Source organism: Myotis myotis, unplaced genomic scaffold (genome assembly GCF_014108235.1).
Source record: "Myotis myotis isolate mMyoMyo1 unplaced genomic scaffold, mMyoMyo1.p scaffold_m19_p_1, whole genome shotgun sequence".
Classification (NCBI taxonomy): domain Eukaryota; kingdom Metazoa; phylum Chordata; class Mammalia; order Chiroptera; family Vespertilionidae; genus Myotis; species Myotis myotis.
The window spans coordinates 200145890-200162154 of record NW_023416313.1 but is presented as its reverse complement, the minus strand read 5'-3'; the positions used below and the strand labels follow the sequence as shown (position 1 = coordinate 200162154).

The 16265-nt window shown below is 47.5% G+C and overlaps 1 protein-coding gene across 5 annotated transcripts in view; it reads right to left on the bottom strand.

The window, feature by feature from the left end:
• SMOC1 (SPARC related modular calcium binding 1) overlaps positions 1 to 16265 on the bottom strand; it is a 149768-nt gene that overhangs the window by 26128 nt on the left and 107375 nt on the right. For 4 of the 5 annotated variants that reach the window (XM_036311338.1, XM_036311347.1, XM_036311365.1 and 1 more), the window contains exons 6-7: positions 9111 to 9200; positions 6893 to 6973 (exon numbers count right to left, since the gene is read on the bottom strand). In XM_036311338.1, the coding sequence (XP_036167231.1) occupies positions 6893 to 6973; positions 9111 to 9200 (171 nt within the window). The remainder of the gene's footprint in view (positions 1 to 6892; positions 6974 to 9110; positions 9201 to 16265) is intronic. The other variant, XM_036311356.1, reaches the window with a different exon arrangement.

The window sequence follows — 16265 nt, the reverse complement described above, 5'->3', positions numbered from 1 at the left end:
CTTATCTGTATAGCAGAGTAACAACAGCACATGCCTCATAGGGTCATTGTGACGACTAGATGCAGTTGTGTAAGTCAAGCGTTTAACCTGGCACCAGAGTTGATAAATGGTAGATTGCTAGCTGGTCTGTAGTGTCCTCAGCAAATGTGGAGTAAACCCAGACTTCCTGACCCATCCCAGTGATGGCCAGTCCCCTCTCTGGACTGCAGGGGCGGACCACAAGCAGGTTCTGGGAACAGCCTGCTCTGGGGGCAGGCAGCAAAGGGCCATCCTGTAGGCAAACTAAAAAAGTAATAGAACTGAGACTCAGTCTGCTTTTTATGTCACCATGCAGCAACTCAAAACAATGTCTGTGATAGAATAATCCCTCTGACTGAGGTGGACTGCCCCACCTTTAGGCACACCGCTGTCCAACGGTCAGCTCCTTCCTGAGATGGGCCTTGTATTTCTTCCATGGGCCCCTCAGCACCAAGCAGGGGACTTGACACATAGTTGTTGATGGGACTCTGACCTGGGAAAGGCCCTTAACTAGTGTGGGCTCCTTCTTCTCATTTGAAATGAAGCAGTGGTGCCAGATGAGACCACGCTCATGGCTCAGCGTCAGGTACGATCCCCACACTCAGGGGCCCGCAAGCACCGGGAAGGGCCTGATGTTGGGCAGGGCTGCTAGGGGCCTTCAGGTTCTCCCTCGGTCCTCGTACTGCCCTCCACACTCATGTGTGTGGCCCACCCTGCTGTGGCTCAGAGGCCCCACCTGCAGAGCAAGATGGCCAGAGCCCACCCCACAGCCGGCGCTGGCTGAGAGCACTGCTCACGGCGGGTGTGCAGCGCCCCTGGAAATCAGGCTTGTGGCTGGGATGAAGGTGAGGAGGTGTGAGGGAAAATCACACACCATCAGTCTAAGCAATTTCTCTCTGTGGAACCTAAAACGGCCACGCACGGTGCACCGTTGTGACCTTCCTTCCCACACAGACAGAAACTGAGGAGTAAAAGAAAACAAGCTATAAAATCTACCAAAGATATTTCTTCTGGGATGGATTATCCCAATATAGCAAAAAAACACTTTCCCCCCAAAGCACCACTGAATCACATCCACTCAGATTTTAGAAAAGGCTCCATCTCCGTTGACTCATACCATTAAGTGGGCTCATGTGACCCTCCCACCAAAAATAAAAAAAATAAGTGTGGTTTTGTAACGAGAAGTGGCAAGTTTTCTTCTTTTGAGTTCTTCTCGGTAACTCATTGACCTTGACCTGAGAAGCTCTGTCCCTTAAGGATCAGAGCTAGTCAATAAAAATGCAGGCGAGAAGGAAGCAGGGGGCACAGGCCAAAGGGGAAGACGGGAAAGAGATTTTTTAATTTGTCCAAATAAAGTATCATAACTTCACTCTTCATGCCCCAAACCACGAATGCTGCCTGGGAGTATGTTTATAAAATCTATACCCTGCCTACTTCCAAAGCCGTTTGACAAATAAACACAGAATGAGGACCCTCAGATCAAAGCAGAGACCATCGCTGACTTCTAGCAAATTGGAAGGAGTCAATTACGATCCTCGGCAGGACCTTTGATTTCCGTTTTTTTAGCAACAGAGACTAAAAGAAAAACACAGGAACACGTGGTTTTGCTATCAACACCAAAAAGCATGCAAGCTCACCTACAGAAAAAACAGCACCTTTGCTGGTCGAGCAAGTTCCAGAGGCCGGATCATACCCCCACATCCCACCCACTATCCTTCTGTGTTCCAAGCAAACAATATGGGGTGAAGGCCCCAGGCAGCCAGAAAATCTAGTTTTAAAACAAGGAAGGATGGACCATGGGGGTAGGCTCTCTGGGGCCTCTAAATGTGTTTATGGCTCCTTTCTGCAAAGGGAAAACTTGAGAAAGGCCTTTGTTGCCACGGAGAAAGCCATAGGGATGCTCGCCCGTCCTAGCTCTGTTCCATTGGCCATGATTGGCCGAGGCACCTGCATAGTTAGACGGGCAGACGTCCAGAAGGCCAGTCAGAGAAGTAAACATCAAGGGTTTGTTTTTATATAGATATTTTAAATGCACACAAGCCCAGACCCGTCCTCGGCTGCTAACGTTAGTGGATTACTCATTCTTCCTTCCAATCACGTCATGTGCGAGGTTCCAGGTGGCTGCGGGGTATTTGCTTACAACGGCTACTGCTGGTTTCCCTGAGAGCTGTTTATTTTTCCAGGCCTCAGGTCATTACATCACCCGCGGTTTCTGGGCAGGCCAAGAGTGCTGGTTTGGGGGTGGGGGAATCAGCCAGGAGGTGCAGTTGCCTCAGTGACCCCAAGTCCCAATCATAGCAGCAGCCCTCCGGGCAGGAACTTCCAGGTGAGGAGGAACAACACAAAATGTGGCCAAAGGGCCCTCAGCAGGCCCAGAGGAGCAAGGCTCCAACGCGGGCAGGTAAAGGCAGGATGCTGCGGACGGCTGTCTGGTGACAATGGGTGGGGAGGTAGGCATACTCACTCATGTATGAAGAGACAGGGGGCCATTTTCCAGGCAGAACATATAAGAAATGCATTTCCACCTGCATCCCCACTGATGGCTGTCTCTGGGGACAGTTACCATGAGCTGCTGCCCAAGAGGCAAGGAAGGAAAGACATGGTCTTTTTAGATTTCACGCAGGCGGCCAGGTTCCAGGGCCTTCTTGAAGTCTCAGATCAGATCATGTAAGAAGTTAATGAGAAAAGGTGGAGATAAAGGAAAGAAAGAGATGGAGAAGAAGAAAGGGCAGGTTGGTGACCTCACCAGAGGCTACAGAGTCAGCCACTGAGACCAGGGATTGAGGGAAGGTGCCCATGTGCTGCACAAAGAGAAGGGTTAAGGCTCAAAGACAATAGTTCCTGAGAGAAAGCATTTTTTCAGAGAAGAAAGCATAGACTTTTCCCATACCAAGAAAATAAAAAGGAAAGAAAAGACTTGTATAAATCACAGTTGTAGCCAAATGTCCACAAACAGTAAAATTAGAAGCAGTGGGGTATGGGATGAAGAATGAGATGAAGCCTAGTTTTTGTCATTTCTTTAATCTCTCTACACTCTTCTATAAAATGTAGATGACTTTTAAAAATTGTTTTAATTCTAGTTGTATTAAGAAATTCCTTGGTAGCTAGCTCCCAAAACAAAAAACCCAGCAAGAGTTCATATTTTCTTATAAAAGTAGAACAAAGTTTCTGGCCAAGACTCATGCAAGAGAGATGATGCCCACTCTCGAGTTTTGGGTGTCAGCCGGCCAGGTACGTGGTCTTGCTAAATGCAAGGACCCCTGGTGTGAGAATCAGAGAGAAGTCCAACGAGGCAAACCTGTCAACGCTGGACCTGCCAAGTTCTCAAAAGGCGACACTGACCATGGTGAATACACGACAAAGCCTTAAAAACAAGGACCAACACCTCCAGCAGAAGTGAAGGAGACAGGCTAAGTCTGCAGGCATATGTGTCATGTTATTGCAAAACTGCGGCTGCCCAGTGGAACCTCTCCAACATCAACAGTCCCCAGGCCAGAAAACAAACCTGGCGTCACAGGGTCTGAGTGTGAAAGACGGACGTTTGGGGTGTAAAAGAAACTGGGATGGCCTCTTTGCCTCTGAGGCAGAGAGCTGAGAAGAGCGCTCGCTCAGTCGGTTCTGAGTCCCATTCCAACCTCCCCAGAGTTGTGGGCCAAAGTGCCCTGGAAGCCAGAATCTTTCAGCAAACTCTACCGGGAAACTGTCTCAGGGGCTTGACCCAGAGGTTCCAGTCCATAGCAGAGCCAGCTGTCTGGACACGAGGTGCCACTGAGGTATATCTGACTCCTCATCAAACCAAGTGAGAGAATCTGAAAAGTGGCAAGCATAGCCGGCCAGTGTGGCTCCGTGGTTGAACGAACATTGATCTATAAACCAAGAGGTCCCGGTTTGATTCCCGATCAGGATACATACCCAGATTGTGGGCTTGATGCCCAGTAGGGGGAGTGCAGAAGGCAGTCGATCAATGATTCTCTATCATCATTGATGTGTGTGTTTTTTAAAAATATGTTTTTATTAATTTCAGAGAGGAAGGGAGAAGGAGAGAGAGAGAAACATCAATGATGAGAGAGAATCATTAATTGGCTGCCTCCTGCACACCCCACACTGGGGATCGAGCCTACAACCCGGGCATGTGCCCTGACCGGAAATGAAACCATAACCTCCTAGTTCATAGGGTCAGTGCTCAACCACTGAGCCATGCCAGCTGGGCTCGTCATTGATGTTTTTATCTCTCTCTCCCTCTCCCTTCCTTTCTGAAATTAATTTAAAAATATTTTTAAAAGTGGCTAGCACAATACATAAAGATATTCCATCAAGAGTAGCTACTGCTTTTATCTCTCCCCCGACATCCTACCCTATACCCTAACCTTACAGACGTAACCTCACAGATAAAACTGGGGCCAACCAGGGAAAAATCAAAGTGGTTGCGTCACCCTAACAAAAGGAAGGTGGCTGTAGCTGCCTGGCAATCATTTCTCCATACTCATGGCCCATACTCATCCAACTGGAAACCATATACAAGTAGGAATGGAAAGCAGAACTTATGGAAGCAGACAGCATCCGCTGACTTGGCATTGCCACTTGACTGCATGCAGAGAATACAACTCAAGAAGACAGGCACTCTGCTCCCAGGGCATGTGCTTTCCTCCAGCCCCACCACTTGCCAGCTGTGACTCAGGACAAGTTTCTGTCTCTCTCTCTCCCTCTGACCCTTCTCCATGTAAGATGGGGACAATAACAGCACTTATCTCATAGAGTTGTGGTAAAGCTCAAATGGGGGATAACATATGTGACGTCCTACAGGACCAGACACGGATGAGCTCCGATGACAGCGATGACTCCGGTTTTACTGAGGATGATGATCTTGCCTCCTCCATCCTTCCCCAAAGCAATCAAACACCTTGAGCTAGCTTCTTTAATAGATATATTAGATAGCCAATAAAGCCCTGGTCCTCACAGAGTTTATAATCTAGGTAGAAAGATTAACCACTTGCGGATGAAAATGAAACAATTCATGGGAGCCGTTGCTAAATGTCAAATGAGTGTTCCAGGCAAAAGGTGCTGAATCATTTCAGAGACAGCACACTCTCATATCGACCACCTGGTCACAGAATTAAGTCTCGTACTGGGGCTTTGCAGAGCTGCTGGGGCTCAGGGACTGAGATACCATTTGCAGATGTCACTTCCAGGTGCCCCAAGCACCCAAACCACTTCTCTTTGACTTATGCTATTTGCCTAACAGTGCGGGGGAGTGGAGAAGGTCCTAAGTAGAGGCTTCCTAATAGATGCTTTTGCTTCAGATGACAATCACAAATTCTCTCCTGATTGAAGAATTCTCCCTACAAGTAGCATCATTAATATTCCTATCTTTTCCTACCAGTAATGATAATAACAAATACATGTACTTGCAATATATCATACACTTACTATTGATCACTTAGCCAGGTATCAGTCAAGTATCATACAAATGTTAACTCAGGTTAACCATAGTTTTTTGAAGGAAAGATCATGATTCCAGATGAGAACTGAGGCTCAAGGGGATGATTTGACTTGGCTGAGTCGCACACTAAGTATTGGAGCTAAAAAAATGAACTCTAGCCTGGTCGGTGTTGCTCAGTGGGTTCAGTGTTGTCTCGTGCACCAAGAAGTTTCGTTCGATTCCCAATCAGGGCACATGCCCGGGTTGCAGGTTCAATCCCCAATTGGGAGTGTGCAGGAGGTGGCCTATCAATGTTTCTCTCTCATCAATGTCTCTCTCTCTCTCTCCCTCTTTCTTTAAGAATTCAATAAAAACCTATTTTAAAAAGTGAACCCCAGATTTCACTGATTCCCCAAAGCCTGTGCTTTAATGACAGACCTGTTTTATCAAAGAATCTGGCCCACAGAGGTTCACATGGTCTCCTTTCTACGCACCATCCCACAGCAACTCCAGCTTTTACCAAACAGGGAACCAGATACATGCTGAGGTACTGGCCTGCCCAAGTCACAGAGGAATCAACCAATGCTGCACTGATTCACCTTCATAGTCTAACTCACTCCACGCATAACAGTCCCCACACTACCACCTTTAGGACAGAGCTAAAGTGGGCCAAAGATAGCACACTCACGAATTACTGGCCATATAAAATTCTGTCTGCCAGTTGAAAGGGATGTAACTTTTGATTATATTCCTTGCTATCTACAAGAAAAAAGATGATATGGCTAAATTCAACAGGCAAGCATAAATTATGCCAAATGGCATTTCTCACAATAAAGCCTTAGGCTAAAAGAAGGATGATTCCCCCTGATAAGAGATATGGATTAGGTCTGATAATACATTTCCTGTTGATGGACATTTGGTCTTTACTAATGGTAAATAAACCTTATTGACTTTGGTCTTCATGATGGTAAATGAACTCTACAAATTTGATTATAACCTTTCTACAAGGGGTTCAGCCAGTACCAAAACCTGACTACTCACAAGTTCCTCAAAAGATCTGTCTAGAAAAGCTACAAGCAGAAGCATTTATTCAAAGCCTTAAAAACCACACAGAACCAAGGCTCTGAGACTTGAAGTACCACTGTTCTATGTCCAACCATTCTTCTTTCAAATACAGAAAGTCAATTAAAATATTAAAACATAGAACCAAAAGGTTGGGGTTTTTTTTTTAGCTAAAAGCGTCAACTGCTCATGAAAGAGGATCCCTGAGATAATAATTGAAGACGATTAGAGATGGAAGGGATTATCTCATCTAATCTCATTCTACAGCTGTAGAAACTGAAGACTAGAAAGGGTAAATAACATGCGCAAGCCTACCCAGTAGGTAGTCATGGGGTAACCATGGGGCAACCGTGGGCTATCAGGTAAGCATATAATCCAAGGCAGATTATTTACCTGAATTTCTTACATTGGTGTTGTTCAGTTTGGAGTCCTTGATTACCAAGTGCTTAATCCATAGAGTGGGAGCTGTGATTTCTGAAAGAAAAAAAAGGAGAGAGAAAATGAAGTCTAGGCAAAGAGAGCATGTAAATTCGACTATAAACTCCCAGGCTTCTTAACAGCATTTTTAAAGCCTGAGGCATTGAGGCTGGACTATCTGCCTCATCTGCTCTTTGTCCCCAAACCTCCCCCTTCCTTGCTGTGGAAGCTCCTCTCCCTATCAGTTCGTAGGAGCCAAGCAGGGCTCCTGTTCCGGGAGGCAGAGTGGTCAGCGTCCAGAAGCACTGAGCCACTCCATCCAGGAATAAAAATATTATCCCAGGAGGTGAGGAACCTGGGCCAAGCCAAGTCTCTCTCAGCTGCTTCCCTGGAAGAACTTAAAGGGGATAAGTCAACAAACGAACACCAGACAAACCACAAAGGCCATTTTGGAGGAAATGGCTGAGCCACACAGATTTGAGGTGCTGAGCCTCTCCTGCATGTGGGAAAGAGAGTAAAGGGCTGGTATGTGCTTCATGCCCTGTCCAATGGTTCCTCATTGAACAGAGGCTGACCCCCATCCAGAGAGCGCGGGGGTGCTTCTAGGCCAGTGATGGCGAACCTTTTGAGCTCAGCGTGTCAGCATTTTGAAAAACCCTAACTTAACTCTGGTGCCGTGTCACATATAGAAACTTTTTGATATTTGCAACCACAGTAAAACAAAGACTTATATTTTTGATATTTATTTTATATATTTAAATGCCATTTAACAAAGAAAAATCAACCAAAAAAATGAGTTTGCGTGTCACCTCTGAGACGTGTGTCATAGGTTCGCCATCACTGTTCTAGGCCCTCCAGGGACAAATGACCATGAACACACTGTAGAGTGGCAAGATCTTCAGTGGGGGTACTGGAGAGGTCGCCTAAGCTGGCACGGTCTCCATTCTCCACCCAATCCCCCAGGGCCCAGGCTTGCTGGTGATAAAGGACCTCTGAGGATCACAGAAGCATTGGAACTTCTGGGCGTGAACACAAATATGTCCCACAAAATGATCAGTTGCAAAGGACAGCTCATGCTAGGGCCATCCCTAGCCATAGTACCAAACAGTGGCATGATTTCTTTTATTCCTCTGTCTCACTGTCCAGGCTCATGATCCAGCCTGCATACACTCGCTGAAAGCTACTAAAGGTTGCTGTACATTGCACCAAGGCCTGAACCTAGCTGTCAGACTCGGCACTGTGCCGAGCGTCCAGCTCCTCCTGGTGGGAACCCGGAGTACTTAGCAAAGCACTCTGAAGAATAGGCCCTGAGCACCTCAAACTCAAATCGAGGCCAGCCTTCTGCACCCCAAGCTCTTCCTCAACCCCTCTTATATCTCCAGGGACATCTATTTTGCCACCAGCCACAACTATTTCTCTTGACCTAGAAATTCTCCTCTCTCAATTGTCTTGACTCAACTCTCATGATCCCTACAACTTAACCAAACCAGCTCCACTAACCTGTCCCTTTCCTGCTACTTTCCTTACAATGTCCCATCCCCACAATACTCCCTCCCTTGTCCATGCCGGTCCCCTGCCTGGCATGCCCTAATTCTTTCTCCCCACCTTCAAGGTTCAGCCCAAGTCCCTGCCATCTCCTCGAAGAATCTCTCCCCAGAGCATTGTGATCTCTCCCTTCCATACATTTCTACTACCATTATAACCAAGACCACGTAGTTTAACACACAAAGCCCTCCAGGGCTTGCCACTGCCTTTAGAGCGGGTCTTCATCTGCTCTATTTTTCCTTCACCCCCCAGAGGCTGAGCGCAAAGCTGGGCCCAGGGCAGGAGCTTCTCGGTGCTGGTTCATTTACTGAGGGGACGGTGCCGGCCTGACTGTCTTTCTCTGCCGTGGCTCCTCAGTCTTGGCAGCTCCCAGGGTCCGTGCAGGCTGTGTTATTGCTGGCCACCAGCAGCCAGGCAGGAAGCCTGGCGAGCACAGAGGGCCTGTCCAGAAGTGGCGAGTGTACCAGTTCCTGGGAGGGTTTGCATTTGTTTAAAAGGTCAAAACAACCCAGCATACACTGGGGAAAATGACAATTAAAAAAAGAAAAAAGAATGATAATGCTTACACAGACATCCGAAGGAAAGACCTACCTTCCCCACATCTGAAACCGGCTGGGGAATGGGAGTCAGAAGTAATACCAGAGCTTACCGTCCCCGTCGAACACCGGCTGCGTCTCCATCGTGGGCGTCGGCTTAGACCCGTCATCTGAATTGAGGGTTAAAAAGAATCGGAAAGAGACTACCATTATTGAGGTAAATACTATCTACTCTCCAGCACTGTTGAATGGTTTGGGTTTGCACATGGCCCGGCCAAGTCCCAATGAAGAGACCAGAGAGAAAGAGAAGAACAAGAAGGAAAAGAGAACCACAGAGAGACACCAGCAGGAAGGCAAATCCAGGGGTGCGCTCGCTCTTCCAAGGGAGGGTCGAAAGGGAGCTGGGCTGCCATGGCTTGGGAGGACCTGTCCTCGTCGGTCTGAGTTCCTCGGTCTTCGCCACGAGAAAGTTCCTCTCCTTGCCCAGCAGCCCCGAATGGCGGCCAGGCATGATCACACAGAGTGGCCTCAAATTCCCCAAGTTTCTTCCCGCCCTCTTGTGAGAGGTGGCAGCCCAGTACCTCTCTAGTGGCCTTCATTGAAGAGCTTAAGGAAAGCAAGAGACTTGAGGTGCTATTACTCCCCTACCACTGGACTCCTAACTATATCTTTTTTTAAAAATATATATATATATTTTTTTTATATTGATTTTTTACAGAGAGGAAGGGAGAGGGATAGAGAGTTAGAAACATGGATGAGAGAGAAACACCGATCAGCTGCCTCCTGCATACCCCCTACTGGGGATGTGCCCGCAACCAAGGTACATGTCCTTGACTGGAATCGAACCTGGGACCCTTCAGTCTGCCGGCCGATGCTCTATCCCCTGAGCCAAAGTGGTTAGGGCTCTTAACTATTTCTTATCCTCATTTAGAGTAAAGCACAGCATAGGGAAAAGAGTCAATCATATTGTAATAACTATATAGGGTGTCTGATGGGAACTAGACTAATCAGGGTGATCACTTTGCAAGTTATATAAATGTCAAATCACTATGCTCTGCACCTGAAACTAGTATAATATTGTATGTCAACTGTAACTGAAGAATTTAAAATTAAATACAATTTCAGAATGAATAAGAAGAGAAGGCAGGAAGGACCATTCTCTCTCCAGCATGCTGAACTGAAGAGAATTGGGAACCCCTGTGAAATAGCATGTACCACAAGCCCCTGTGAGAGGAGGGGGCAAACGACATGAGCGGGCACATGGGAGACTGCACCCTGGATTCGCTCTCCAATGTCTAACCCAGATGATGGGAGCAGGGAGCTCCCAGCAGTCAAGTCCTGACACCCTCCGTCCTGGCAGGGTTGGCCGCTCTCTCTCACCTTTCAGACTCTGCTATTTTCATCAAAATAAACCTTAGTTTGCAGCAGTGGTTGTCAACCCTTTTTTCCCCCATTATTACTCACCTAAGGAGCATTATAAACACTTTTCTCCTAATCACTTCCCTAATAAAAGATACACTTCATGTACTGTATGTATATCTGTGTTTTATTTGTAAACAGAGCATGCTCCCCCCCCCCCCCATCCCCACCGCCCCAAACCAATGCCCCAGAACCAATGTTTGCCTCCTTGGCAACAGCTGGGAGCAGGTATCTTCGCCCCCATTGAGAATGCATAGTTTAGAGAATTCTGTTTCCTCCCTCAGTGCGGGGAGGAAGGAGGGTGCTGTGGTCGCAGACATTTTTATAGTTACAACATCTCTGTCTTCCCAACACCCCCAGAGGTCTCTCAGAACTGAACACTTTATTCTCCGAGCATTAACTATTTGTGGAGAATGCGAGTTCTCAGTCTCTGCAAAGCCAGTCAGATCATCAGGAATAACAACCCCGGCACCATTTGGAGCTCCAGAACCGTTGGCTGACTTCCCCGCATCATGTCCAGAGAGCCAAAAAGAACAGAGCCCTGATCCCCTTCTGGCACCAACACCTGACCCTTGGGATCTTAAGACGGGAGAGCTATGCAGGCCCTAACCCTTGCTGGAGGCTGAGGCCGACAGTTGTGTGACACCTGACCCTGCTATTATTCTCATGTGCTGACACCAACATTGACCTCCCACAGGGGCCAAGGTGACCCTGAGTCACCTGACCACCATCCCAAGGGACAAGGCGCAGCAGGAAGAGAAGAGTAGCGAGGCGAGCTGGAGGGCCTCTTTGCCTCACACCCAGCCTGGCGCGGGCCTCTCTGATGCCAAGCTGGGTGAGTCGTCTGGAAGCCACTGAGGGAGGATAAACACGCAGCAGAGCCACACAATGTCATTCTTAATAGCATCACTTCCCCTGACCCTATTAACACCTCTTTCCATGGACTTCAACGAGCCACTGAATGAAACCTTTTGGCAGCTGCAATACACATTTGGTTGCTGCCACTGGATGCAGAGTTCAGAGCCCAAATGGCCCCGCACAGTGTGCGCAGGCCCTTCGCATAGGGCGGAAGGGCATCGAGGGTAACAAAGGGAAAGCGAGAAGTCACGCACGGCCAGAGGGGCAATGCCGGGTGAGAACCTCAGTGGAAAATGGCTTATGTGACATTGTAATATTAAATTAAAATCCTCCCGTATTCCAAGAGCTGTATCTCTCTCTGGAGCAGAACAACAGAAACATTCTGTTTACTTCTCTCATCATCCAGATAAGAGCCCGGGGGGCGGGGGCTGCCCATCTGGTCCAGCGGCCAGACCATAATGCCTGCTGCCCAGGGAGAGGAGAAAGGGCTTCCGGTCTCCTGGGAAAGCGCGCAGGTTGAGGACCTCCAAGATTGCCCAGATGCAGGCCCAGAGGCCACACAGCATGAAGCCACGTGCAGGGAGTGGATCTGTCTGCAGGATAGGGTCACTGAGGGTGAGGAGACGCAGCTGCACTGCCCCGGGGAGGCCCGAGGTGGAAATCTTTATGAAGTGCGAAAAGCAAGGTGCCCTGCTGCCAGGAGAGCCACCTGTGAGATCCAGCATGCCCAAAGGATGGGAGGCCAGGCCAACGCCAACAGGACCCTCTGACCATCATCTCCGGGCACCTGGGCACCTGGCTCCTGACCCAGCAAACAAGTGCTCCCTTCCAAGGCCTGGGTCCAAGGTCCACATCGGTCCTGCCTGCTGGCAAGCCTTCGGGCAACACCAGGCCCCACACGGGGCCCTGGGGAGACAGAAATGCTTCCACATGTGCCCCTGGCCTCCCGGTCTCCAACGGGGTCACACTCCAGACCCAGGTGTTATAAGCAATAAGTTGGTAACCCGAACCCCTCACTTTTCTGCTCTGGGCAGTGATTTCCTCTTCTAACAGCGAAGGTTGCCTGCCTCCCCAGCCCCAGGATGCTGTGTAGGAGGAAAGGCTTCAAAGTCCTCTTATAGGAGGTATAGTAGTACGAAAACGTCTCATCCCTCAGTCTACTTTAAAAATTGGATTTGCAAAGTTAAAATCCTACCAAAGTTTTTAAGTTAAGAAATAAAGTAAACCTTACAACTCAATAAGAAGACAAACAATCTGACTTTAAAATGAGCAAAATATTTTAGAAGACATTTCACCAAACAACATGCACGGATGGCTGCTAAACACATGAAAAGATGCTCAATGTCATTAGTTATTTGGAAAACGCAAATTAAAACCACAATGAGACACCACTGCATACCTACTAGAATGGCTAAAAAATTTTCAATAGATAATGCCGTGTCTCAGCATGGATGTGGAGAAACTGAAACCCTTGTCATTGCCAATGGGAATATAGAATTGGGTAACCACTTTGGAAAAGAGTTTGGCAATTTCTTTCAAAACTTACACATAAATTTACTGTTCAACCCAGAAATTCCAATCCTGAGACTATCCAAGAAAAATAAAAACATATCCAGCTAAAGACATGTATACAAATATTCACAGCAGCATATTTCCAGCCCCAAACTGGGAACAAATGTTTGTCAACTGGTTAATAGATAAATACATTGTGATATCTCCATATAAAGAAATATTGTTCAGCAGTGAAAAGGAATGAATTACTAACACATGTGCAATATAGTAATTGCACATATAGTAATTGCAATATTGATAAACCTCGAAAACATTATACCAAATGAGAGAAGCCATGTGCAAATACTACATATTGCATGAGTCCATTTACATGTACAGAGATAAAGCAGATCCCTGGCTGCCTAGGGCTGGGAGTGGAAATGGGTATAACTATAGGTGGGCACAAGGTTTCTTTTTTGGGGAGATGGAATTGATCTCTGGTAGTGGCTGCACAACTCCAGAAATGTACTGAATTCATCGAATTGTACATTGACAGTGAGTAAATGTTATGGTATATAATTATACTTCAATAAAGCTGTTAAAACAAAAGGGGAGGTAGTGTCAACGTCATCACAGATAAATCATCGGGCGGCAGCAACAGCTATGTTATTTGAGCAATCCGTGATTTGGGGGGAGACTTTTCCATATACAGGGTGGAGCAAAAGTAGGTTTACAGTTGTGAGTACGCAAAACACCGTTTATTCTTGTATTATTATCTATTAATTATTGTATTATTTTCCATATGAAGAACTGTAAATCTACTTTTGCTCTACCCTGTATTTTAAAGAGAAAGATAGCTGAATCTCAGTTTATATATATGCACATGATAATTTGATGCCTGACACTTACTCTTGGTGATTCTTTTGGACCTCAAATAGCAAGACTTTATTTTTCTTTCATCTACCATAACACACTTCTAGACCATGGTGAAGCAGACAGAACACCGGGGGAAAAGCTAATTCAAAGTTTTTACTTTTCATACCGGGAGAAAAAAGTAAATTTGGAAATATTAAAAACAAAACAAAACAAGGTAAACTTGGAAGAATTTCTCAAGGAGGATGTCAAGATCAACAACAATAATAATATTGTCACATTTTACAACACAACTTTTCTGGCCAGCAGCTTTCCTCATCTCTTCTCACCACCGACCAGGGGAGAGGAAGTCACAAAGAGGCCGAGCCTCCGTTACAAAGCCCCGAGGCAGTGGGCAGCCTTGGAAACTACCGAGCCCAGAGCCACAGAGTTTGGCCTCCCAAGATTCCCCACCCCCAGGCTCGCCTCCTCGCAGGTGCAGCCCCAGAACGTGCAGCCCCCGCACGGCTCTGGGAGCCCATGCACACAGCGGGTTTGTGTGACAGCACAATTCCTTGCCCTGCGAGAAGGCCTGGCCCACGCACAGACAGCTGGAAGTCACTTCGACCCCCGATGACACCGTTCAAAGCCCCTTCTGTTTGGCTTTTTGATTCCTGATTGACATTCGCTGGCGAGTGGAGATAAATGCTGGGCTGAGGACAATGTTGATCCGCTCTGACTATTCTCAGGAAAGGACTTTTCAGAATAACAAACAAAAAACAAAACAAAACCCCAAAACATTGGTGTGCATAAGGGACTGAATAGAGCCCAAGAGGTCCAGGGAAGCAGGGCTGGGCCTTTCAAGGGTCTGGCAAGTCCATTGAGGAGTTAATTGTTTGGGTGTACAATGAGTTTATTCTGACCACATACAAAGAGCTTTCTCTTCCAGGTCCTTCAAAAGCAAATGTGTCAAAGGGGCCAGGGGAGGAATCCTTATTAATGGCATCTTTTGGGGTCTCCAAGACTGAGAAGCCTTGGAGACAGAGGAAAAAAGAAACCACCACCCCCTCCTGAAATTCAGAAGGTCTCTCAATGATCCCAACTCCCCTCAGTTCTTGGGCTCTGTCCAGTGCGTGTCCATCACCGGTCACTCTCCCACTTATATTCTTTTGGGCTTCTGTTGACCAACTTGTTCAAAGACATGGAGATAAAGTTCAGGCTGGTAGAAGTGTGGTAGGTTCTTGCTTTTGAAGAGGCCACATTGATGCCAGACTCAGGGACCCAGTGTGGAAGTTGAGATTACTTATTTTGAGCATCATAAAGAGACAAGGCCTGTTTGCAAAATCCCTTAAAACCTGGCTGGAATCACACCAGGCGGACGATGGAATGTTACTCAGCCTCGGCATTTCCTGAGATGCATGTCCCATGACCACCGGGGCTCAGAAATGCACTGGGAGCTGTCCCGACTCAGAACTTTGAGAGCAGAAGCTATCTGAGCAGTTTGGGTCCTTTCCAGAGCAAAAGATCAATGTTTTACATTCCATCTACCCACCTGCACACTCTCTCCCTAAAGAAGTGAAAACAAGCTTAAAGCTGTCTTTTTGCAAGCAGTTGCCCACATCCTCAAGTTCCACATTCCCCTGAATAAGAGCAAAAGCATGAGGCTGATGCAAAGGGTAGACCAGAGGTGAAAGAGGAAGAGGAGGGAGAGTGGGAAACAGCGGGGGGTTGGGGGGGAGGGCAGGAGGAGCAGGGGGTGGGGAGCAGGAGGAGGAAGAGGAGGAGGAGGAGGAGGAGGAGGCAGGGGGAAAGTGGAGGAGTCGGTTCAGGGCTGGGTTCACACAGAAGACTGCTATTTTTTTTGAACTATTTATTTTGAAATGAATATAGATCACAGGAAGTTGCAAAAATAATTCAGAGCAGTCCCATGTATCCTTCACCCAGTTCCCCCCAGTGATGGCATCTTTGTAATTAGATAATTATATAGGTAACATAATTATATAGGTAATCCTATCTAATAAAAAGAGAAACATGGTAATTAGCGTACGGCCGTTACCCTTCCCATTGGCTAATCAGGGAGATATGCAAATTAACTCCCAGCCAAGATGGCAGCCGGCAGCCAGGCAGCTGACGCTAACAGGGAGGCTTGCTTGCTTCAGTGATGGAGGGAGCCAAGCTTCCCCGCCTGCCTTGCCGGCCTCTCAGCTGCACTCTAAGCAACATTGTAACAAATATAGAAGCTAAACAAAACCCTGGGCTTCAGCCAACAGGACAGCAACATTGTTTCAAATACAGAAGGGTAAACAAAGGCCAGAAACCTGCTTTCAGCAGCGGAGGTCTCATAGCTGGAGCCGAGCCTCAGAGCTAAAGCTGGCCCAGAATAAAAAAAAAAAAAGGAAAAAAGGACAGGTTGGGAGCTTCAGTCACCCGCCAGCCTGAAAATGGCCCTCAGCCCCTCACCTAGGCTGGCCAGGCACCCCAGTGGGGACCCCCACCCTGAAGGGTGTGTGACCAGCTGCAAACAGCCATCAGCCCCTCACCCAGGCTGGCCAGGCACCCCAGTGGGGACCCCCACCCTGATCCAGGACACCCTTCAGGGCAAACCAGCCAGCCCCCACCCGTGCACCAGGCTTCTATCCTATATAGTA